This window comes from Nomascus leucogenys, chromosome 16 (assembly GCF_006542625.1).
Source record: "Nomascus leucogenys isolate Asia chromosome 16, Asia_NLE_v1, whole genome shotgun sequence".
In the NCBI taxonomy this organism is placed as follows: Eukaryota; Metazoa; Chordata; class Mammalia; order Primates; family Hylobatidae; genus Nomascus; species Nomascus leucogenys.
This window is the reverse complement of record NC_044396.1, coordinates 64,315,081-64,341,434: the sequence shown is the minus strand read 5'-3', so window position 1 is coordinate 64,341,434 and position 26,354 is coordinate 64,315,081. Positions and strand designations below refer to the sequence as shown.

At 33.9% G+C, this 26,354-nt stretch overlaps 1 protein-coding gene across 2 annotated transcripts in view; it reads left to right on the top strand.

Moving 5' to 3' along the window:
- The window catches only part of CSMD3 (CUB and Sushi multiple domains 3), a 1,213,340-nt gene that overhangs the window by 1,065,805 nt on the left and 121,181 nt on the right, over window positions 1-26,354 (top strand). For both annotated transcript variants that reach the window (XM_030795533.1, XM_003256134.3), the window contains 3 exons: window positions 16,996-17,114; window positions 18,283-18,352; window positions 23,377-23,493. In XM_030795533.1, the coding sequence (XP_030651393.1) occupies window positions 16,996-17,114; window positions 18,283-18,352; window positions 23,377-23,493 (306 nt within the window). The remainder of the gene's footprint in view (window positions 1-16,995; window positions 17,115-18,282; window positions 18,353-23,376; window positions 23,494-26,354) is intronic.

Here is a 26,354-nt window from a genome sequence, read left to right as displayed (position 1 = left end):
TACCTGACTTCTAACAAGCTAGTTGCACCAAATGTGCTAGTTTGTAATATGTTCTTTTGTTAATTGCTTATTAAAGAAGGGGAACTGAATTTCAAAAATTGTATTTTTTTAGAGGAAGAAAAATCTTGCTTTTGGGTTTTTGTAAATTTTTTATTCTTTTCAAGCATTAAACAAATCTAAATGTTTATATTTTTAAATAAAGTTTTCTATATAGCTGAGTTAAATTCTTTCATTTATTTTTCCTTTTAAAATAATAAAAGCAAAGAAAACTATTTAATAATATCATAAGAACCAATATTTGAGGCTCACATTGACTTGTCTATGACTACTTTCAAAGTGTGGTAGATCCACATTGTAAATAGTCATTTGTATCAGTGTGTTATGAACTGTAAGCATTTGAATGACTGCTTAGATTCTTCGATACTAGCCAATAATACCTCCACTGTCATTATTATAATTATAATAATGAAGGTTATACAACATTATGCTATTATTATTATATGTTTTAAAAGCTAACATTTTCACGTACTCAGTATATGTCAAGCACATTGCTAAATGTTTCATAGAGGTATTTTTATTTAATTTTTTTAAATTACCATGAGGCAGATACATTTTTAACCCTATTTTACAAATGGAAAAGTATAGAAAATAATCTCAGAGCTTAGGTACTTTTAAGTTAGTAAGTAGTAGAGTAGACCTCAGATAATTTTATTCCAAAGCAATTAGTCCTAACCACTGTATTATATCCCTACTTATAACCTCCTCTCATAATTTTTCATCTTCATGTTGCTTTTCAAATCTGAGAACAAATCCGTTCATTTATTCATCAAGTATTTATTGAGTGCTTGTTAAATGCAAGGTACATTTTCTGGATGTAGGTGCTGCAAATTTGTGTAACATCTAGCCCTAAAATATTTTTAGACTAATTAAGAGTAAGGACATGCAAACAAGTATAGTAACTGCAAAATGCTGTAAGCACTATTAATATGTTTATATAAGTCAGTACTTGTCAGATAATTGTGCATTGCAATCATCTTGAAGTCTTTTAGAAACTCCAGATGACGAGGCTGTCAACCCAGAATGTCAAGTCAGTTTATCTGAGATTCACTCAAGTATTTGCATTTTTACCAAGGTCCCAAGGTGACTCTCACAAAGGCCAAAATATGAAAATATCTTGTATAATTTAGGTGATGAACAGAGAAGGTGGAGATCATATGTATTAGGGGTTACTGGTGGTAGATTCAGGGAAAACCTCATCAAAAGTCAAAAGAATTCATTCTGGCCTGGCAAATAACAATTTAAAGATAGATATGAAAATGGCTTGGCATTTGAAGGGACCTCCTGGAATGGAGATAGATATAAGAGCATTTACTCTGAAGTCAGACTCAGGTTTCTATCTTGACACTGCCATTTGATGGCCATGTGACACTCAGAAAATTTTTGAGGTTCCCTAAAAACCAAGTTATCTCACCCATAATACATAGTTCTAATTTGAAAGATTGCTTTATAATTAAATAAATAAAGTGCTTATTGCAGTGTCAGGTATATAGTAAACCCTTAATAAATGCTACCCTTTATAGCTGATGAGATAAACCCACATAGCTGGAGTAGTCAAATGGTATAGATTTAAAATGTGGTATAGGCTTTTTTCTTGGAGAAAGTAGCCTCATTGAAGGACTTAGATATTTAGAGTAAGATAAGTTTTGAATTTTAAAGAGGGCTTTTTATTTTGGAAAGTGAAGTATGCATTACATGGTAAGAATAAGCCCAAGGAAAGAAATTTAAGAAGAGGCTGTTCCATTGGTTCACAAGGGAAACTCTGAAGGCAGTAGTTGTGGTTGTGTAGATGAAATGGCAGCAAATTCAAGAGATACTAATAAGATATAATTGAAAAGCTTTATGGCCAATTAGATGTTGGGGATGAGAGAGAAAAAGGAGTAGAGGATGATTCTCAGGTTTCTGGTCTTCTGTTTTGTTTTTCACTTTAGATAATATCCCTTCTTACATGATAAGAGTTTTGCTTTAATTATTTGGAGAGCTGGCCTTTCAACTCCCTAGACTTTTTTGTTTTCAGCATCTAGGTATTGATTTAATTATATGAAGGTCAGCATAAGTGCTTTTATTTAACTGTAGTAATTGGATCTCATATGTTTCAGTAGAATCTAGGAACCAAAAGTATTTTCTAATTTCTAATGATAATGACAATATAGATGTATTCTTCAAAGAGTGAAACTTGTATGGAAGGTGAATATGGTGCTACTTGTAAAGTAAGAAAAAATTGTAATGTGATAGCACATTTATTATATACATATATTTTAAATATTTATAGTCTTGCTGCTCAAACTATACTATTTTGGAGGTTATAGATATTCCACAGATAAATTGAATTGGTGCAGTTTTTCTAAGTTACAGACATACAAAGCAAGGTAATAAATATGAAGGGACTATAAAAGGTTTAGAGAAAAATTGAATTATAGAAAAATTGAATTTATATAAAAAAGGAATTAAAAATGGAATTAAAATATAAATTTAAAAATATGAACTCTATTTCTCAACAAAGCTCTATCAAGTTCAAGACACTTTTGTAAGCAATGATACCAGCCATTTTGTCCATCTCTAAGGAGGGTCCTGGGAATGTAACCATGTCAATGCCATCTTTTTTACATTATTAACTTAAGAAAAATGAGTGCCCCATGAAGAATTTTTTAAGATTACAAAATAAAAGGAAGTCAAAAGGAGCCAAATCAGGACTATAAGGTGAATGCCTGGCTGGGTGTGGTGGCTCACACCTGTAATCCCAGTACTTTGGGAGGCCAAGGCAGGCGAATCACCTGAGGTCAGGAGGTCAAGATGAACCTGGCCAACATGGTGAAACCCCATCTCTACTAAAAATACAAAAATTAGCCAGGCATACTGGCATGCACTTGTAATCCCAACTACTCAGGAGGCTGAGGCAAGAGAATCCCTTGAACCCTGGGGGGGCGGAAGTTGCAGTGTGCCGAGATTGTGCCATTGCACTCCAGCCTGGGTGACAAGAGCAAAACTCCATCTCAAAACAAAACAAAACAAAAAACCATGAATTCCTAATGATTTCCCACTGAAACTTTCAAAATTACCCTTGTTTGATGAGAGGAATGAGCAGGAGCATTGTTGTGGTAGAAAGGACTCTCTGGTGAAGCTTTCCTGCAAAAGCTTTATTTAACTGTCTCAAAACTCTCTCATAATAAGCAGTATTTTCCTTGGTTTCTCCAGAAAGTCAACCAGCAGAATGCCTTGAACTTCCCAAAAAACTGTTGTCATGACCTTTGCTCTTGACCAGTCTGTTTTTGCTTTGACTGAACCACTTCCACCTTTTGGTAGCCATTTCTTTGGTTGTGCTTTGTCTTCAGGATTGTACTGGTAAAGCCATGTTTCATCTCCTGTTATAGTTCTTTAAAGAAATGCTTCAGGGTCTTGATCCTACTTGTTTAAAATTTCCCTTGAAATTGAAAGCTTTGTTCTCGTCTGCAGCTGATCTAGGCACAAAAGTTTTGGCATCCCTTGAGTGGAATTGTGTAAGCTGAATCAGTTGAGATGTCTAGGCAATTAGCTATTGTTTCTTCTGTTAAACATTGATCCTCTTCAATTAGAGCACAAACGAGATGATTTTTTTCCTCACAAATTGATATGAATGGTCTGCTTCTGCAGGCTTCATCTTCTTCTCTCATTCCTTCTTAAAATGAGTTATCCATTTGTAAACTACTGATTGTTTGGGTGCATTGTTCCCATACACTTTTTGTAAAGCATCAGTGAATTTCACCATTCTTCCACCCAAACCTCACCATAAATTTGATGTTTGTTCTTCATGTAATTTTTGCAAAATTCATGTTGCTCTGATAGGGGAATTTTTTCAAACTAGTATCTTATCCTTCTTGGTGCCTGAAAGTAGATTCTATTCAAACGTGTTATAAGAAGATGGTAGAAGTCCATTTCGTAAAAAAAAAAAAAAAAAAAAAAAAAAGGAAATCTATGCTTAATTTTTTTCATAATATGCATTTTTACAAACTTTTTGAAGTCTCCTTGTATAAATTTCTCAATTTGTGTCTTCACTCTAATTGTTTTTTCTTAAACTTTGATGTCTTCTACTGATTTTGTGCTCACAAAATTACCTAACATATAAATAAGTTTCAAATATTAATGGAAAGGTTGAGAAAAAGAGACAATTTTGCTTTCTGTTAATAACAAAGGGGATTGAATATTGAAGAGGAAGGAGGCAGGCAGAATTCAAGAATATATATTTGCTTGGCAACTTTGGGAGACATAGGAAAATTGAGGCAAACATACCAGATATTGGTGGACACATTTCTCTCTATTCATTAGAGAGAAGTTTAAACATTATTTTGTGGAGGCTGATTACTATTTTGGTATTTTATGATATAGGTTATCATAAGTCCAAATAAAGCTACATCATTACTTGTATTAGGAATGTATGTTGGTTACATAGCCTTGTGAACAAATGTAGCTGTGCTGAATTCATAGAATTTACCCCAAATTTTTCTCACATGAAGTGTTCAAGTTTTCTTTTTCCTGATCCACATTAGCACTGGAATATGGGAATCAGTTCTTAAACTGAAAATTTTTGCTTTCTGCTGTGTTTGTTTTTTCAAATATATTTGCTCCTGTTTGTAATTTTATATCATGCATAATCATTTTTATTGCTAGGGAAAATGATCCTAGCTCATGGAATGTCATTAAATATATTGATTGTTGGTAGGCTTCCACTAAGAGAACTTGTACTTTCCAGTTGCCCTGCCACTTGGATTTTAGTGAAGCCTCAGCATTAATAGTCTTGGATTAGATTGTTTGCCTGATTGTAATATGAATATGTCCTTTCCATCTCATTTCTTTAAATTTGTAGAGACACGCATTAAAATCTCACTAATGGCAAATCCTAGAGGGACCTTGCAGCATCTGTAAATCAATGAGCAGAGTTCCGTTTTGAACTTATAAAATATACATATTTTTAAAAGAGAAGACTGCATGAAGTAATGGTATTTTCAAGGTCCTTTGAAGATCTTTAGAGGTCTTCAAAAATCTTAGGACGTAGTCCCTGAGGAAGGCAAAGGTACATGTTACCATAATGAATATATCTTCTCTTCCCCTACCCCTAAGAACACTCATGTTTATAATTTTCAGTAAAATCCTAGGAAAAATTGGAATGTCTGAAAGCATCTTTCTATCCCTTATAGTAGTTGTAAAAAGCATAAAATTAGTCTCAAAATAATAAATGCCCAGAAATGTGTCCATTTGACTCTATCTTATAAATAGCAAAAGATTTGATTCAGCACAACTGTTATTATTTTTACTGCTTCCCATCCTCGAGCAATATGTGTAAGAGATAATGCATTAGGTCTTGATGAGTTTACTTTTATAATCACTAACAATGGTCTTCTCCCTTGAGCTAATTATATAATTGATTATTTGGGGAAAACAGGGATTTTAAGATTAATTGTATTTTTACTTACACTAATTTTCTTGTTTTAACTAGTTTATGCACATCAACATTCATAAATGTAATAAATATTAATTGTAGAAATACCTCCTTCCCAAATTAAATTATTAGTATTTGTCATTTCTAATTTCAATTGCCATTAACTGAGAATACATTGCGTGCAAATAAGTCTAATTGATCTTTATAAACACACTGCATTTCTTAACCCTATAAAGCCCTTACAGATTTATCACAGTTTGCTTCCTTTTATTTCGATCATATTTTATTTCCTGATTATCTCACTGATTTTTCACCCGTTTATGATGATGACCTAGAGATAGTTTTAGCCTAATCTAGGTTTCTGAATTTTGTAAACATTGTGTTTTTGTCTTCATACATTTCTCTACTTATATCGTGAGCTAGGGACACTGGTCCTGGTACCCAGGGTTTTCTTGCCGTGAAGGTAATAATCTTTTAGCTGCATATAGAAGAAGCTTCTCATGTTGAGTCAGTTGAAAGACTCAGGATGCTTAAATTTGTGGTGCTTTATATAAATATTTATATTTTTTTATATTAATAGTACTAGAGCACACATGTGAAATCTCTTGATCTTAAACAGAAATATGCCCTTCGTGACAAGAAGAAAAGTATACTTTAAGAATTATTTATCTAAAATACAAATGGACATCCTCGCTTCAGTGCCTAAAACACTTCAACAATAGTTAACATTTGTTAGGCACTTCCAATATTCCTGGCACTACTCTAAGTATTATGCATGCACTTCTGTAAGTATCACAATATGACTACGAAGTCACTAGTTACTCATCCCATTTTATAGGTGAGGAAACTGAGGCATAGAAAACATCTCAGACTTTAAAACAAACCAAACAGCATGCAACTAGAGGACCCAGGATGCACACAAAAGGTTGTGGTCCTAACTCTGAATTCTCCCTGCATTAAACACATAAAGTTCAAATACCTGTGTTGGTTAAGACTTCAAGACTGTTCACAGTCTATATTCTGCCTTCCATTTCATCTTCATTTCTTGGTGCCTTCCCCAGAATACTACAATGTGTTTTTGAGAAAAACACTTCCCTCCTTTCCAAAAAAGAGAAAAATCTCTAAGAACTCCATTCGTTTAATATGTTACTTTCTGCGTCAGAACGTCATACACAACTACCCCCTCAGGATAATGAATTGGTAAAATATATTATTTTTTAGTACTCATATGGGTTGCTTCTATGGAACAATTATCTAATTAAACAAAGGATGACCTTCATTTATTGCAATTGTTCCACCACACTGTAATCATCTGTCAGATCAACCTCCTCTCCTGTTCTGTCAAGAGTCTCTTTAGAGCATGGTTGCTTATGTTGTTGATTGATCTCTGCATTTCTGGAATGTAACATGATACAGAGCACGCAATAGGTACTCACCAACAGCTTATTGAATGAATGAATAATTCCTACATGTCGTGATTCTATTTAACTTTCTGTTCATTTAACTTAGTATTATTCTATAGGCTAAAATTTGATAAGTAGTGTGTATTACTGAGTATTCATTTACTTATACAGAGTAATTCTAAGTTAAATATCAGTTACAGTAAGCATAGGTAAAGTAAATAAACAAAGTATTAAGGATCAAGGTAAATGTTAATGTAGCCTGTGCTACATGTTCCCAAAGCATTGCTGCCCATCAGTGATCATAGAATTATTGCTTCCAAAAAAGTTTATCCACAAACATTCATCAAGTTACTTGTTACATGATTAGGTATTTGACAAAATATTTGTTTAGTACATTAATCAATTGATTCTGAGGTACATTATGCCAGAAAAATATCTGCATATTTACCAAAGCAGTTTTCTACAAGTCTTCAAACTATTAATAGCACACCAACTCATATTGGATTCACCCTTGGATTACCACAAATGTCTACATTATTCTTGAACTCTTATCTTTATAATGATAGATGTGGAATGTCAAATGATAATTTTGGTATATCTTTTTAAAATCCTTAAAGGTAGTATCAACGTAAACATAATAGTTGTCTTGTATCCACAATTTAGAGAAAAGTTGAAAATCAAAGACGTGCAACATATTTAGAATAAAAAGATCTTTACTATCACTAAATACCACCTTTAGTGCAAAGACACATGATTTAACATTTGTTTATTTCTCACATAAATGCAAAACCAATATTTTTGGTCTCCATTTTCAATAAGTCGATACATAGGTTGTCATGTCAAATTTATGAATTAGTTTTTCCTTTAACAAAACAATGTTACTGGGTGTCTTAGCAGTAATTAAACATTTTCCCCTCCATGTCTTCCTATCTCAATGCATTAATCACTCATTTGAAATCAATTTGGAATACTAGGACATATATATATATATACATACACACACATTTATTTACACACACACACATTCAGAATTACCAGCTTTATATGATATGATTAACAACATTTCTGGTACAGATCGATTGATTGCTTTGTGAACAGAATTGAAAATAATACGTTCTGGTTATAAATAAATATTGGTAATGTGAAGCAGTAAGGATTTAAGATTTTCAGCCAGGGTAACTGCCTACAATAATTTGACAGCAGACAGAGGTAACTGTATGCAATTTTTTGTATGGATTTGTTCCTGGATTCATTTCTGATTTTTCTTTTTTTTTGGCTACAACAACAGATTAATTGATCCAATCCAATTAAAAAATATTTAATCAGAGAGCAGCTTTGATTGCCAACGGCATAATTTTACAAAACTTATACTCACGAACCTTAAAATGACTCAATGTTTTGATATCTTTTGTTAAGCAGGAGACTAGCCTTGGTTAAGCAGAAGAGAAGCCTTTTCAACATTTCTACAAAAAAATTCTCTTATTGATTCCTACAAATAACTTATTGGTTTTGTCACTTAAAAAGAAGTGAAAAATAATTCCCAAAGATATTTTAGAGTTAATATTTAACCACTCGGAGATTTATTTGTGTAAATTTAAAAAATGGCTGCAAAATTCAAACTGTAGGACTTTCATATATTTTTGTTTCATTTTCTTTACTGCACATGAAAAAAAATCTGCTGCAAAAAAATGAATGAAGCCATCAACATATGACTTATCTGATTATATCATTATTTTCTTCCCTAACACAAATCAGTTGCTAATTGATCTCTTCAAATGAACTTAGCTAGCCCAATTCAATATCATCTAGAAAAATAGAAGGGAATATGTTCTTGTACTTTTAAATTTTCTGCTAGTACTAATTCATCTAGGTTATGTTATTTTATTATATAAAAAAAATTTTTGTTATTATAGAAAATTTGGAGATGCAGGAAAATACAAGGAACGACATACAAATCACCAGTAATCTTATAATCAAGAATTACAACCACCACTATTTGGCATATTTACATTTGGTTATTTCTCTCTGTGATTATGTACATATAAGAATTTGTTTTAACTTACAAAAATGCTTTTACCTAGTTTATAGTTTTGTGTCATTTTTTAAAAAGTTAAAACACCTTCACAAACATTTTATTTTGTTCATGTATATTATGTAAAATCTTGTTTAAAAAAGAGCATCTCAATATTCAGCTACCTCACTAGCATAGTTTTATTTATTCTCTTCTTGGAGAAGGAAACTATCACTACTGGATTTTGATAGGTTTATATATATATGACCCTGAATAGAGTATTTGATTAGAAAGGAAGAGAAATTAATGTGTACAAAATTTGGCCTTCTCAGTGAGAATGACTGCAAGAATGACCTTACTGGTGAAGAGTAATAAATTTACTGTTCAGGTCTCCCAAGAAACTAAAATTGTACCAAAGGAAGGTGAAATTGTATAGACAAGACATACATGTTTATATCATAGTTCACTGTTTTTGTATTCAGTAGTTTCTGATAAAGTCTCTCTGAAATCAGATGAATTTGATGTGTGAGGCTTATCAATGAGTATTAAACAAGATTGATACACAGAGAAGGCAATTTCTATCTCTTCTTAGATTCCAAAATCTAGTTGGAGAAGAAGGATGTAAACCCTTAAACATTTAAAATTAGGTCACAATTTAGTAGTAACCAAGTTTTCCTAGGTCCATAAATTCAATACTACAAAAAGGAATGGAACATGATGCATGCTTGGAGACCTAACTAATTAAGGCATTGGGCATTGGGATTGCAATGTACACCCCGTCTCCTTATCTAATTCAAGACTGCCTCAAATGTATTCCCAAATGACCACTTTACTCCTGATCTTTACTGCCTGACTTTCTATTCTAATCATAACTCTATCAAGTCACTGCTTTTATGACATTTTCTATTGTTAAATGTCACCCAGTTTGGCATGATTTAAGCTACTCTAACCATTGTGTTACTAGATAGCTTTCATTTGCATAATTAGGCATTAATATTTATTAAGAAATAATTTAGATATAGGGATACACTCTCTTTCTTATATTATTCATTCATTCATACAAGTAATGTTTATTGAGTGCCTCCTCAAGACACTGTGCTTTAACGGCCCTTCTGGAGCTTTCATTCTCAGAGGAGAGATAAATATTGAACAATTAATTGCACAATTATTTATTTATTGTCAGTTTGTGTTAAGTGTCCAAAAAGAATGTAGAGGGTGGTGCTACAAGAATATCTATCAGAGAGAAATAATCTGGCAGAGGAATGAAGGAATATATATATATAAAGCATTATCATTATTTAGGGTTTAGTTTTCAATGCTTTTAAAAATGAAATCCATATGTATACAGTATAATGCTGCTGGAGTGGTGACCTCTTTTTCTAACCCATTTAAATATGCATTAGATTAGCTTGAAAATGTAAATTAGAACAAAATGAATAATAAACAATGGCTTTTAATGAAGATGAAAAGTTTTTAATAATAATAGTTGCGTATTTGAAAAATGTTTCGGCAAAAAAGCAAACATTTTGTTAAGGCTTTCAATGAATCACTTTCAGAAAACCGTTTACTTATACTATGTTTTTAGTTTATTTTGAAAAATAAACTCTTTTAAAAAAACATAATTTCAACTTTTATTTTCGATTCAGGGGATATTGTGGGTACGTTTATTACATAGGTTTACTGCATGATGCTGAGGTTTGGGGTATGAATGATCTCATCACCTCGGTAGTCAGTATAGTAATTGTATTAGTCTGTTTTCATGCTTCTGATAAAGACTTACCAGAGACTGGGCAATTTACAAAGTAAGAGGTTTAACTGGACTTACAGTTCCACAGGGCTGGTGAAGCCTGACAATCATGGCAGAAGGCAAAGTACATCAAGTCACGTCTTACATCGATGATAGCAGGCAAAGAGAGGGAACTTGTGCAGGGGAATTCCTCTTTTAAAGACCGTCAGGTCTTGTGAGACTTATTCACTATCACAAGAACAGCATGGGAAAGACTTGCCCCATGATTCAATTACCTGCCACCGGGTTCCCCCCACAATACATGGGAATTCAAGATGAGATTTGGGTGGGGACACAGCCAAACCATATCATTCCACCCCTGGCCTCTCCCAAATCCCACCTCTTCACATTTCAAAACCAATCATGCCTTCCCAACATTCCCCCAAAGTCTTAACTAATTTCAGCATTAACTCAGTAGTTCACAGTCCAAAGTCTAATTCAAGATAAGGCAAATCCCTTCCATCTATGAGCCAGTAAAATCAAAAGCAGTTCAGTTGCTTCCGAGATACAGTGGGGGTACAGGCATTGGGTAAATACAGCCATTCCAAATGGGAGAAATTGGCCAAAACAAAGGTGCTACAGGCCCCATTCAAGTTCAAAATCAAATGGGGCAGTCAAATCTTAAAGCGCCAAAATGATCTCCTTTGACTCCATGTCTCACATCCAGGTCATATTGATGTAAGAGGTAGGTTCTCACGGTCTTGGGCAGCTCCACCCCTGTGGTTCTGCAGGGTACAGCCTCACTCCTGTCTGCTAACATTGAGTGTCTGCAGCTTTTGTAGGCACATGGTTCAAGCTGTTAGTGGATCAACCATTCTGGAGTCTGGAGGATGGTGGCCTTCTTTTCATAGCTCCACTAGGCAGTGCCCCAGTAGGGACTCTGTGTAGGGGCTCTAACCCCACATTTCCCTTCCACGCTACCCTATCAGATGTTCTCCATGAGAGCCCTGCCTCTGCAGCAAACTTCTGCCTGGAAATCCAGGCATTTCTATACATCTTCTGAAATCTAGGCAGAGGTTCCCAAACCTCAATTCTTGACTTCTGTGTACTCTCAGGCTCAACACCATGTGGAAGCTGCCAAGGCTTGAGGCTTGCACCCTCTGAAGCCATGGTCTGAGCTGTGCATTGGTCTCTTTCAACCATGGCTGGAGCAGCTGGGACGAAGGTCATCAAGTCCCTAGGCTGCACACAGCATAGGGACCCTGGGCCTGGCCCATGAAACGACTTTTTCCTCCTAGGCCTCTGGGCCTGTGTTGAGAGGGGCTGCCATGAAGACCTCTGACATGCCCTGGAGACATTTTCCCCATTGTCTTGGGGATTAATATTCCACTCCTCATTACTTATGCAAATTTATGCAGCTGGCTTGAATTTCTCCTCAGAAAATGGGATTTTCTTTTCTATCACATTGTCAGGCTGCACATTTTTCAAACTTTTATACTCTGCTTCCCTTATAAAACTGCTTTTAACAGCACCCAGTTCATGTCTTGAATGCTTTGCTCCTTAGAAATGTCTTCTTCCAGATAACCTAAATCATCTCTCTCAAGTTCAAAGTTCCACAAATCTCTAGGGCAGGGGCAAAATGCTGCCAGTCTCTTTGCTAAAACATAACAAGAGTCACCTTTGCTTCAGTTCCCAACAAGTTCCTCATCTCCGTCTGAGACCACCTCAGACTGGAACTTACTGTTCATATCACTATCAGCATTTTTGTCAAAGCCGTGCAACAAGTCTCTAGGAAGTTCCAAACTTTCCCATATTTTCCTGTCTTCTTCTGAGCCCTCCAAACTGTTCCAACTTCTGTCAGTTATCCAGTTCCAAAGTGGCTTCCACATTTTTTAGTATCTTTTCAGTAACACCCCACTCTACTGGTACCAGTTTACGATATTAGTCAATTTTCACGCTGCTGATAAAGACATAACTGAGACTGGGCAATTTACAAAAGAAAGAGGTTTAATTGGACTTACAGTTCCACAGGGCTGGTGAAGCCTCATAATCATGGTGGAAGGCAAGGAAGAGCAAGTCCTGTCTTACATGGATGACAGCAGTCAAAGAGAGAGAGCTTGTGCAGGGGAACTCCTCTTTTTAAAACCATCAGTACTTATGAAACTTATTCACTGTCATGAGAACAGCATGGAAGAGACTTTCACCCATGATTCAATTACCTCCCACCAGGTCCCTCCCACAACACGTGGGAATTCAAATGAGAATTCCCACGTGTTGTGGGAGGAGACACATGGGAATTGGAATATGGAGGGGACACAGCCAAACCATATCAGTACTCATAGATTTTCAACCCTTGCCCTCCTCTTTCTTTCCCCTACCGAGTAACACCCAGTGTCTATTGTTTCAATCTTCATCCACATGTCTACTTAATGTTTAGCTCCCACTTATAAGTGACAATATGTGGTATTTGGTTTTTTATGCCTGCATTAATTCTCCTCAGATAATGGCCTCCAGCTGTATCCACATTCCTGCAAAGGACATGATTTCACTGTTTTTTTTATGGCTGCACATTATTTAATGGTGTATATGTACCACATTTTCTTTACCCGGTCCATCAATGATGGGCACCTAGGTTGATTTCATTATCTTTGCTACTGTGAATAGTGCTATGATAAACATACGAGTGCATGTGTCTTTTGGTAGAATGATTTTTTTTTTCCTTTGATTCTACACCCAGTAATGAGATTGCTGGGTTAAATGGTAGTTCTAAGTTCTTTGAGAAATCTCCAAACTGTTTTCCACAGTGGCAGAACTGATTTACATTCCCACCGACAGTGTAAAAGCATTCCTTTTTCTCTGCAGTCTTGCCACCATCTGTTTTTCTCTGACTTTTACATCATAGCCATTGTGACTAGTGTGTGATGGTATCTTACTGTGGTTTTGATTTGCATTTCTGTGGTGATTACTGGTATTGAGCATTTGTTCATGTTTGTTGGTCATTCATATGTCTTCTGAGAAGTGTCTATTCATGACTTTTGCTCACTTTTTATTTTTTATTTATTCATTTTTTTGAGACGGAGTCTCGCTCTGTCACCCAGGCTGGAGTGCAGTGGTGCAATCTCTGCTCACTGCAAGCTCTGCCTCCCGGGTTCACGCCATTCTCCTGCCTCAGCCTCCTGAGTAGCTGGAACTACAGGCGCCCGCCACCATGCCCGGATAATTTTTTATATTTTTAGTAGAGACGGGGTTTCACTGTGTTAGCCAGGATGGTCTCAATCTCCTAACCTCGTGATCCACCCACCTCGGACTTCCAAAGTTCTGGGATTACAGGCGTGAGCCACTGCGCCCGGCCTTGCCCACTTTTTAATGGGGAATTTGTGTTTTGCTTGTTGACTTGTTTAAGTTCCTTATACGTTCTGGATATTAGAGCTTTGTCAGATGCATAGCTTATGAACATTTCTCCCATTATGAAGATTTTCTCCCATTCTGTAGGTTGTTTACTACTCCTTTAACAGTTTCTTTTGCTGTGCAGAAACTCTTTAGTTTAATTAGGTCTTACTTGTCAATTTTTGTTTTTGTTGCAATTACTTTTGAGGATGTTGTCATGAATTCATTGCCAAGGCCAATGTTCAGAGGGGCATTTCCTAGATATTCTTCTAGGATTCCTGAAGTTTGGTGTCTTACATTTAAATATCGAATCCATCAAGAGTTAGTTTTTGTAAATGTGAGAGATAGGTGTCTATTTTCATTCTTCTGCATATGGCTAGCCAGTTATCCTAGCACCAATAAATAAAACTCTATTTATTAAACAGAGTTCTTTCCCCATGGCTTGTTTCTGTCAACTTTGATGAAAATCAAATAGTTGTGGATGTGTGGCTTTATTTCTTAGTTCTCTGTTCCACTCCATCCATCGTTGTGTCTGTTTCTGTACCAGTACCATGCTGTTTTGGTTACCGTAGCCTTGCAGTATAGTTTGAAGTAGGCTATGTGATGACTGTAGCTTTGTTCTTTATTTTGGTTTAGGATTACTTTGGCTATTTCGGCTTTATTTCAGTTCCATCTGAATTTTAGCGTAGTTTTTTTCCTAGTTCTGTGAAAAATGATGTTGGTAATTTGATAGAAATAGCATCGAATCTGTAGATTCATTTGGGAAATATGGCCATTTTAACAATATTGATTCTTCCAATTCATGAGCATGGAATGTTTTCCCATTGTTTTGTCATCTACGATTTCTTTCAGAAGTGTTTCGTAGTTCTCCATGTAAAGATCTTTCACCTCCTTAATAAAACGTATTGCTATGTATTTTATTTGTTTTGCAGCTATTGTAAATGGGGTTGTGTTCTTAATTCGACTGTCAGCCTGGATGTTGTTGGTGTATATAAATGCTACTAATTTTTTTACATTGATTAAATATCCTGATACTTTATTGAAGTTGTTTATCAGTTCTATGAGCCTTTTGGCAGATTCTTTATGGTCTTCCAAGTATAAAATCATGTTGTCAGTGAAGAGAGATAGTTAGACTTATTTTTTTTCCTTTTTGGATACCTTTTATTTATTTCTCTTGCCTGATTGCTCTGGCTAGGACTTCCAGAAATATGTTGAGTACAAGTAGTGAGAGTGAACATCCTTTTCTTGTTCCTCTTCTCAAAGTGAATTATCCCAGCTTTTGCCCACTCAGTATTATATTGTCTGTGGGTTTGTCATATATGGATCTTATTATTTTGAAATGTGTTCCTTTAATGCATAGTTTCTTTAGGGTTTTTATCATTAAGGGATGTAGGATTTTATTGAAAGCTGTTTCTGCATCTGTTGAAATGATCATATGGTTTTTATTTTTAATTCTATTTACATGATGAATCACATGTATTGATTTGCATATGTTGAAACAACCTTGCATCCCAGGAAGGATCCTGTTTGATCATGGTGAATTCACTTTTTGATATGCTACTGGAGTTGGTTTTATAGTATTTTGCTGAGGATTTTAGGAACTGTGTTCATCAGGAATATTGTCCTGTATTTTTCTTTTTTTGTTGTGTCTTTGCAGTGTTTTGGTATAACATTAATGGTGGCCTTTGTAGAATGAGTTAGGAAAGTCCCTTCTCATTGAATTTTTGTAAGTTTTGGTAAATTGGTATCAGCTTTGTATGTTTTGTAGCATTCAGCCATAAATCCATCTGGTCTGGGGCTTTGTTTTTATTCTTGGTAGGTTTTTTTCTTACTGATTTAATTTTAGAACTCAGTGGTCTGTTCAGGGTTTCAGTTTCTCACTGATTCTATCTTGGGAGGTTGTGTGTTTGCAAGGATTTATTCATCGACTCTAGATAAAAAATTCTATCTTGGGAGGTTGCATGTTTCCAGGAACTTATTCATTTACTCTGGATAAAAAATAAGTTCTTACCTAATAAAAATAATGAAAGTGTTTTGAATTACATTCTTATCTCCTTATCAGAAAAATACTGAATTCAAGTAGCACATAATACTTTTCAGGTCTCAATGAGACACCAGTTTTTCTCCTTTCTTTCTTTTTTTTTTTTTTTTGAGATGAAGTCTCGCTCTGTCACCCAGGCTGGAGTGCAATGGCAAGATCTCAGCTCACTGCAACCTCCGCCTCCTGGGTTCAAGCAATTCTCCTGCCTTAGCCTCCCAAGTAGCTGGGATTACAGCACCTGCCACCACACCTGGATAGTTTTTGTATTTTTAGTAGAGACGGGGTTTGACCACATTGGCCAGGCTGGTCTCAAACTCCTGACCGCAGGTGATCCACCGGCCTCAGCCACCCAAAAGTGCTGGGATTACAGGCGTGAGTCACCACGCTTGGCCTCTCCTTTTTGATTATAGCATCTTCAGAGAATGAAAAGTTCTACTTACAACTATATTTTAAAAATTTTACATATAATAAGAAGTACATCAAAATGTACCTCATGAATTTAAAAGCCGATTCAGAATAAGAGTTAAGCAAGGAAGACAAAATAGCAAATAATTTTTTAGTTTTTGCTAAGAATGTATTTAAAGTATTATTTAATTCTATTATCATAATAAATTATTTTTAATTTTCATGTAGAAATTTTCTTTTCAGAAATTTTTACTTTTGTTTCACAGTAGAAAACAATTAAGCCTGGAGTTAAAACACAATTTAGGTATATTCACATAGCTAGCTTAATGACTAGTGCTATAAAAATTAAAAATGTATCGCTTTATAATGGTGTTGAAATGTGCATTATTCTTAACATCTACAGTTAAATCTTGTTCACAGAACGTTCTCAACGTCTCAATGTAGTATCTAGTTTGATAAGACACTGATATTCAATTTTAGCAACTTAATATGCATAACTTAAGCATTTATTACTTGAAAGTTACTTAAATTGTTATCATTAAATATTCGTAGCAATTGGTTTGGATTCCTGTCCTGAACCACAAACTCCTAGCAGTGGAATTAAAATTGGAGACAGATATATGGTTGGAGATGTGGTATCCTTTCAGTGTGATCAAGGATATTCTCTTCAGGTGAGTCTATTTTAAAGTTGTGGTTTTGATTTTCATGGCCCTTTCAGAATATTTTACAAATCAATGATTGATAAGCCACAGGTTTACAACATTGATCCTGGTTTGTGTCTGCTCAAAAGGGTGCTCAATTAGTTAACAAAATATACACATGAGAAATATTGCTGGAATGGACTAAATTTGTTTTGTTTGGAAGTAAACAAAACTGATTTTGAGTCAAAATTAGGAAAGTTAGGAAAGTCCTTTCTCCTTGATTTTAATTAATTAGATTAAAGTCTTTACTTTTAAAGCAAAAATTAATCTTTACTTTTGTCTCTATTCACATAGGATGGTGACAACTGAATTCCTGGATTTTTAGAATTTGAAAATAAAGGGAAATGCCACTTAAAGCACTGAATGAAACTTCCATAACAATACATTTCCCAAATTAGTGAAAATTTACTACAAGTATATTTTGCTAAGGAACTGGATTTGCAATGTATATTCTGATTTTATGTATTTATATTGATCTTTTTTGATGTTTTTTTGTCGAGGGTCCCAGGTTTATAATAACATAAAAATTTCCTTAAAGAATAAACTCATTAAGATAAAAAGTTAAGGAAAATACTATTTCACATATTAAATAAATTCTTCAGAGAAAGCAAAATTAAAAATTAATAATTTATAGTCTTTAAAGTTGTATCACAAAATTATAAATCTCAGAAGTACAATCAGATCTTTCAGGACTTTATACTTCAATATAAAAGTTAATATACTTTGACTTGTTTTAATATTTTTGTGAAACAATTTTAAAATTATTCTTTAACCTATTTCACCTTGTGTATTACAGCAATTTATTATAAACCACCATGTATATGACCCTTTCACTTATATAATCACTGCAATATCTTAGCAAAACATATTATTATAGGAAAATATTAAAACCGCAATTCTCATATGATATGAAGTATTTTTTTCTACCAATATCATGTAGTTATTTCTTACATTTTATCATAGGTGTATATAATCACCTTTCTTACTTTAATCATGCTAAGATTTTCATAAAAGTAAATATGTGTATAAAAATAAAACCATGTACATAAGCTTGTTTTTATAATAATAATTGACTATGCTACAATAAATTTAAACTTTTTATGTATGTGTACTGAACCACATCATTTTGTTTATGTAGGGTCACTCTCACATTACATGTATGCCAGGACCTGTAAGAAGATGGAATTATCCAATCCCAATTTGTTTAGGTAAGTTAAAAGACTATAAAGTATTTACCCTAGAACTTAAAGTATTAAAAAAAAAACTATAAAGTATTTGTAAGCTTCATAAGATTTTAAAGTTTCTTTCTGTATATTATGATTTTCAAACATATAGTTTGCCTTTTACCAGATCTTATGGAAATGACTTTTTGAGGAAAATATTTCACATCTTCCTTTTTTTAATTTAAAATTTTTATTTTTATTTATCCTCAACTTCAGTATCAATGGATGACTTAAGCTGTAGAAATTAAGAAAAGACTTAAAAAAATTCTTAGAGAGTTTTCCCAGTATATCTACTGAACAGAAAAATAAGGAAATATTCTGTTGCTTACTATTGAGCTGGAATAGATAAAGAATCTAAAGTGTCTAACAAAAGGAGTATGACACCTCATGAGATGTCTTTAGTGGTGACAGGCAGTCAAGATATGGAATATATTAAAAGGAAACTTGGGTACTTTGAAAGTACAGGCCCACATTTTTGCTTTAACTCAATGCTGCTTCCAAATTATTTCTATTCATGCTTTTTCTTCTCTTCCTCATTTTTTTTTGTATTTGTGTGCAACTATTAATATACTGGGCTGTAAAGACTATGAGAAAATAATGTGAGGTATGATCCCTACCTTTAAAACATTCAATTACTATTTGGAGTACTAGAAATAAAATAAATGAATTTGTTATCAAATAATTTAGTGTCAAATTTTATCGTTAACTACATGATGGAATTTCAGAAAAGTGAGACTGGGGTTGACTAAAGTATTGGCAAACATATTCAGCCTGTAAGGTTTTCACAGAGTTTTGGATAAGAAGTGTAATTAAGACACATGGAGGAAGAAGATAGCTCTTTCTGAGTTGGAGAAAGAGCCCAAGTCAAAAAAAAAAAAAAAGTCCATGACTTCTGTGACTTAACTCTCACAATGACCATACCTGTACTATATTCCTCTGCTTGGGTTGCCATAGCAGAACACTCCAGATTGGGTAGTTTAAACAACAAAAATTTATTTTCTCACAGTTCTGGAAGCTAGAAGTTACAAAACAATGTGCTAGCAGGTTGGTATCTTCTAAGGGCCTCTCTTTTTGGCTTGTAGATGGTATCTCTTGCATGATCTTTGGTTTGTGCACCCACGCTCCTGGTGTCTTTTCCTCTTCTTAAAGGACACCAGTCCTATTGGATTAAGACCCTCCCCTTATGACCTCATTTAACCTTAAGTACCTTCATTAAGGCCCTATCTCCAAATACAGTCACATTAGGGGTTAGGACTTCAAAATATAAATTTTGGGGGGACATAATTAAGTCCAAAATATCTGCGTAAAATGCACACAATTCTTTTTGAAGAGTACTGAAAAATGTTTAAGAATGACGATGTGTTTAATTCGCAAAGTACATTGAAAAACACTCAGACTTTAAATTGGATGATTTTTTTAAGGGAAGTTCTTAAGGTACTATGATTAATTTGTAAATGTATATTATACCAATTTTAAAATTACCTCATATATATACATGTAATGCAATTCTGAACACTTACATATGTACAGATAATGGTGATTGTAAATATATTGTGTGGTGTGTATATGTGTATATCCAATTGAGTATAAAAGTTGACAATATAAAAGAGCACAAAGAGTAAAATACATATGTTTTTTTCTGCTAATATGAAAGCACAGAGTTTAGATCTTTCATCCATTACCATATTGCTAGTGCCTGAAAAGTTTCTCATCTTAAATAGGCATCCAATATATACTGTTTAGTGAACAAATTAATGTAAAGGCTTGGGATACTATATATATATATATATTAATGTTTTTCTTTTTGATACTATATATATATAGTATCAAGTATTTTTGATACTATATATATATAGTAATGTTTTTCTTTTTGATGTTAACTTGTAAGAATTTCTCATACCATATTGTTTTCAAAATTTGAATCAAAATTTTGAAATAAAATTTGAAATGTCAAAAACTACAATTGAAACAAACAAAATTTGAATTTTGATTTTTGACACATAGCATTGTCTAATTTGTTCAGTTACCTCTTTTTCGTTAAAAGTTTATTTCTCATCTTTTGATATTATAAATTGCATATTTATTTTTTCACATTATGTACTTCATAATTTTATATTTATTATGAACACATCTCATATCATAATTAGAAAACAGCTCTAATAGCTTGCTTATAATTTTTCCTAAATAATTATGTCACTGAATAGAACTGCTTAAAACCTTTCATAAATATTATCAAATTGACCCAGAAGGTTGTACCAATTTAAATACCACTCTATTATTACAGGACAGTTCCCATCTTGCTATATTGCTTGCATCAATTATTATTCTTAAAAAATTATCAATTTTCTCAGCACCATAAGACAGGGCAAAAGAGAAATAAAATGTAATAAAATAATTTTTTAAAAAATTACCACTTTTTTAGTAAATAAAGTATCGTTTTGATTAAGTTTAAATTTATATTACAAACTAAATTAGAAAAGTTGTTTTATTATATAATTTTGTATTTTTAGTAAAGTTGGGGTTTCACCATGTTGGTCATGCTGGTCTCGAACTCCTGACCTCAGGTGATCTGCCTGCCTCGGCATACCAATGTGCTGGGATTACAGGCATGAACCACCGCACCTGGCCCATTTTAAATTCCTTCTTACTCTTTTTTTTTTGTATTTTATAAATTTTGAACAATAAGCTGGTACTACATGTGATAGAGTATTAAAATATTGGCAGTGATACAATAAAATACTGTAAGGAGAAGCTGAAAGCAAGAGGCTGATTCAGAGAATGTCTTAAAACACTAGTCATCAGATAACAAGGCTACAGCCTCGTGAACTGGAAAATAAGCAATCTGCCAGATATTTTGATGGAAAGAAGGAAAATTCATTTGAGATTTTAGATATTAGAGACAACTAAGATGAAAAAACAGAAGTTTATTTTATTTTGGAAGACTAAGGTATGGTTGTCCCTAACAAAAAGAGTGTAATGGGACACAAAAGAGTCTACATGAAGCTGCTGATGACACACACAAAGTTGTTATTCAAGGCATAGGAGTGTTGAGATTGCAGAGATACTGAGGAAATAGATATGAACAAATTGCTGAAGGCAGATGCATTCTTTGGTATCCTTCTTCATATGTCTCTAATGATTTGTCATTGTTTTTCTTCTGTTGTTGTTATCTCTTTACTCTATTCTCTTTTCTTTTTCTCTTTTGGTTTTGGTATTTTTCACCCTGAAAGGAGGGGCTGTCAATGCAGAGGACAGGAATTCCAGTTCATATCTAAAGAGATAGAAAGTAACAGAATTAGAAGGACAATGAGCAGCTCAAAGACTTGAAATTATGAAGGCAAGAAAATAAAAGATAGTCTTTGCCTTTTACTCAGATTTCAGAATAAAGCAAAACAAACCTACAAGTGTATTGCCAGACACTTTAAAAATATTTTACTTGACCAAACTTTGTTTTTACAACTCATTAATTATCAGATTTTGTGATGAATATGTGTCAACAATTGAATTTAGGAAAATGAATTGGTAAACACTAACTTCACTGAAAATTGATTTAGTTTAACGGTGAATTAACTTGAGATTTCAGAAGCATAAAAAAGCATATGGGCGTATCTTTAGAGCTTGATTATAATCACAAGTTTGTTGAAAGGTTTATATGCAGGTTGACTCCAAGATTATATAAAATCAGCTTGACACATAATTTATTTAGTTCACATAGCAAAAAGATAGTTGTCAAACTTGTTACTGAATGTTGTATAAAACATTGTTAAAATTCCTACTGAATTTGCCTTTAAAATATAAAACCTGAGATTTGAGTATCTGTTGCTACTCTTGGCACGAAATAAATGGATGTGATTGCAAATAGGTAACTTTTGAACTTCATTTGTAGTCATGAAATTTGATTCTTCATCTAACAATAAAATGATAAAAATGTGCTTTAGATGGAAGAATAGGTTTCTAAAATGCAATTGCCTTTCATATATGCTCAAGGGTTCTATCTAATTATATTTAAAAACTTGAGTAAATTTCTGGTCTTAGAGCTTTTGCTTACCTCATTGATAGTAAACCGTATAATAGGGATTCCAAAACAAGTACATTTACGAACTCTCTACATTCTCAAATTTGTGTGCATCTTTTTACTTATTTTTACTTCTCTATTTTTTGTCTTGATTCCTTTAGGATAAAATAAGGCCATATCTAATGTGTAATATGTGAACTTCTCACATATGAATGGAAACCAATATTTTCCTTAAAAATCTTTATTGAGCCTTCTCACCAAAAGAGGAAAAGGATAGGAGGCCTGGGTGGGCAGATCACGAGGTCAGGAGATCAAGGCCATCCTGGCTAACACAATGAAACCCCTGTCTCTACTAAAAATACAAAAAATTAGCTGGGTGTGGTGGCAGGCACCTGTAGTCCCAGCTACTCGGGTGGCTGAGGCAGGAGAATGGCGTGAACCCGGGAGGCAGAGCTTGCAGTGAGCCGAGATTGCGCCGCTGCACTCCAGCCTGGGTGACAGAGAGACTCCATCTCAAAAAAAAAAAAAAAAAAAAAGGAAAAGGAGGGAAAGTTGTGAAAATGATTTCCTCTTGAATACAGCACTTAGAGCTGAAGTGGTTGGCTTGATTTTACTCTAAATTATATCGTCTTTGGGATGATTCAAAACATTTCTAGGACTACTTGAGGAAGAGAAATAAAGTGCCGGCTGTGGGAAAGCACATGTCTTTGTTCGTTTACACTTACTGCACATGATCTGTTACTTTTATGCAATAATTGATTTACTTTGCACTTATTTCTGAGGAAGGAAGGATGTTGTCTTTTTATGCTGTTTTAGAAAATCTGTTGTTGATTATATTTAATTCCTAGTGTATAGTGAATGAACACTGACAATATTCAAATTTATATCAGTTTTAACTCAGAGCCTTGAAAATGTGAAAAGATTTTAATATGTTTTTTAATACAGTAAATTATTCCTCTACTCTGGTTTACTTTGGATTTCTGTTATTTTGCAGCTCAGTGTGGTGGTGCTATGTCAGACTTCAGTGGTGTGATCCTCAGTCCTGGGTTTCCTGGAAACTATCCCAGCAGTTTAGATTGCACATGGACAATAAAACTACCCATAGGTTTTGGTATGTGTATTAAAAACACGTGAAAGAGCTTTAAATATTTATTAACGTAGCCTTAAAATAAATGTCAGTGTCAAATAAGACTTTATAAAATCTTCACAAATTGCAGTTTAGTTTAGGAATACATACAACTATGTTAATTGAAGAGTGAAATTTAAATAATTGTTGCTTAAGTCAAATACATTTCACTTGGAGTACTTGGATAATCGAAGGTATAGGGGCATTTTCTTTTTTTTACTCTAATTTGTTATTTTTTAATTGACAAAAATTGTACGTATTTATCATGTACAACATGAGGTTTTGAAATATGTATACATTTTGGAAGAACTAAATAAAGTTAATTAATACATTACCTCTAATATTTTTTATGGTAAGAACAGTTAAAACCCTCTTAGCAATTTTCAAGAGTGCAATATGTTGTTAATAACTATAGTTACCATATTGTACAATGAATTTACTTCTTTTGTGTAGCTGAAATTTTGTACCCTTTAACCAACATTTTCTTAATCCCTCTCTCTTACACCCTGGTAACTACCCTTCTACTTTCTACTTCTGAGTTCAGTTTTTTCAGATTCCACATGTGACTGAGATCATGTGATACGTCTTTCTGTGCCTGACTTAATTGTACTTAACATAATGCCCTCCAGGTTCATCCATATTGTTGTACATGACAGAATTCCCTTGTTTTTTATGGCTGAATAGTGTTTCATTGTGTATATATACTATATTTTCTTTATCCATTCATCAGATGATGGACACTTAGGTTGATTCCGTATCTTGTCCACTGTGAGTAATGCTGCAAAAACACAAGATTGAAGATATCTCTTGAAGATTCTGACTTCAATTCTTTTGCACATATACCCAGTGGTAGGATTATTGGCGCATATGGTAGTTCTATTTTTAATTTTTTTGAGGAACTTCCATATTGCCTCCTGTAATGTCTGCACTAACATATATTCCCACCAACAGTGTGCAAGGTCATTTTATAATTATATATAGAGATGTCTAGATTGACATAGATAGACACTTATACTATTTTTCAGTCGCTGTGTATGGATATACCCTGAATTAGATATGTATAATCATGATAAATTCAACCTAAATTTTATGTACATTGTTTTTGTAACTCTTCTTATTGCTGTAATCAAGTAGTACAGTTATTATTTTCTGGTAATCTATTTAATTCATCCCATTTTCTTTGTAAGTAAATCAGATTTTATTTTTAAAAAGTAGTACAAATTTTAAAATATTAGGTTTAAATACAAATCACTATAATACCTTCCTAATTTTAATGTAATAATTCCCAATATTTTTGATACATTACATAATATATCATATTTAATAAATTCTCCTTACCCATACATCACTAATATACTCTCTTACAGCTTTTGCCGATTCTATGAATTTATAAATGCACTAAAAGAAGTGCTTGATTGAGGGTACACATGTTCATTAAATCACAGAAGACTAGGATGAATAGATAGTCGAAGCACAAACCAGGTGGTTTTAGAGTTATTAGGAAATTCTGTACTATGTCACTTATTGAGGACTGAACTTGGGTATCTCACTACTCAGTAAGCATCTACAACCTCAGAGTATAAATGCATATTTAAATGTTTTACATAAATCAACAGATAACTCGTAGTTTTGAAAAATATTTACTGAGTGTGTATTATACTCCAGATACTGCTAAGTGCTGGAGATAAAATGTATGGCAATGCAGACTTTGCATTTTTCTTTAAATAAGTTACAGTCATAATGAGGTGACAGTAAAATGTATTATTATGATACAGTGCAACTAGAGAGCACAGGATTGTACTTAGAATGGACATCAGCCTAGTATAGGAAATGCAGTAAAGTCTTGACAGAGGGAGTGATGCTTGAACTTTAGCTTTGAAGGTAAGTAACCAGGCCAGGCATGGTGTCTCACGCCTGTAACCCCAGCACTTTGGGAGGCTGATGCGGGCAGATCACAAGGTCAGGAGATTGAGACCATCCTGGCTAACATGGTGAAACCTCATCTCTATTAAAAATACAGGAAGTTAGCCAGGCATGGTGGCACGCACCTGTAGTCGCAGCTACTCTGGAGGCTGAGGCAGGAGAATTGCTTAAACCCGGGAAGCGGAGGTTGCAGTGAGCGGAGATCTTGCCACTGCACTCCAGCCTGGGTGACAGAGCAAGATTCTATCTCAAAAAATAAATAAATAAATAAACAAACAACCAGCCTGGGCAACATAGTGAGGCTCTGTCTGTACTATAAATAAAAAAAAATTAGCCACATATGGTGGAGCCCGCCTGTATGTCCCACCTAATCAGAAGGCTGAGGCAGAAGGACTGCTTGAGTCCTGGAGTTTGAGTTTACAGTGAGCTATGATCATGCCACTGAGCAGCCTGGGCAACCCTGTCTGTAAAAAATAAATAAATGATTAAATGAAATGAAAAAAACTGAAAGTTAAGTAAAAGTCAGTCCAGCAAAGAATGTCAGTCTGCTGCAGGGAGTGTGAAAGAAATTCTAGGTAAAAAAGGTGACAAGTAGAAAAATGCAGGTTAGAAAGTTAAAAAAAAATTAAACAGGCCTGAACACTGTGTGACTGGCCTGAGGTTTTGGGAAAGCAGGACGTTATTGAGAGAAGGTTGCTGGGGACTTTCTATTTAGAAATCCTATTTAGGATCATTTTGGCTAAAATGTGGAAACTCTAAATTCGAAGTTGTAGTGAACTTCTATGTCCATGGATAGAATACTGATGTAAATGAACAGATTTGAACCAGCATGGCTCTTCTACATGTCTTTCACTAGCCACTGTAGCTTATGTAGCTAAATGAATTATTTTAAAATGAATCATTAAAAATAGTTTCAATAGTCT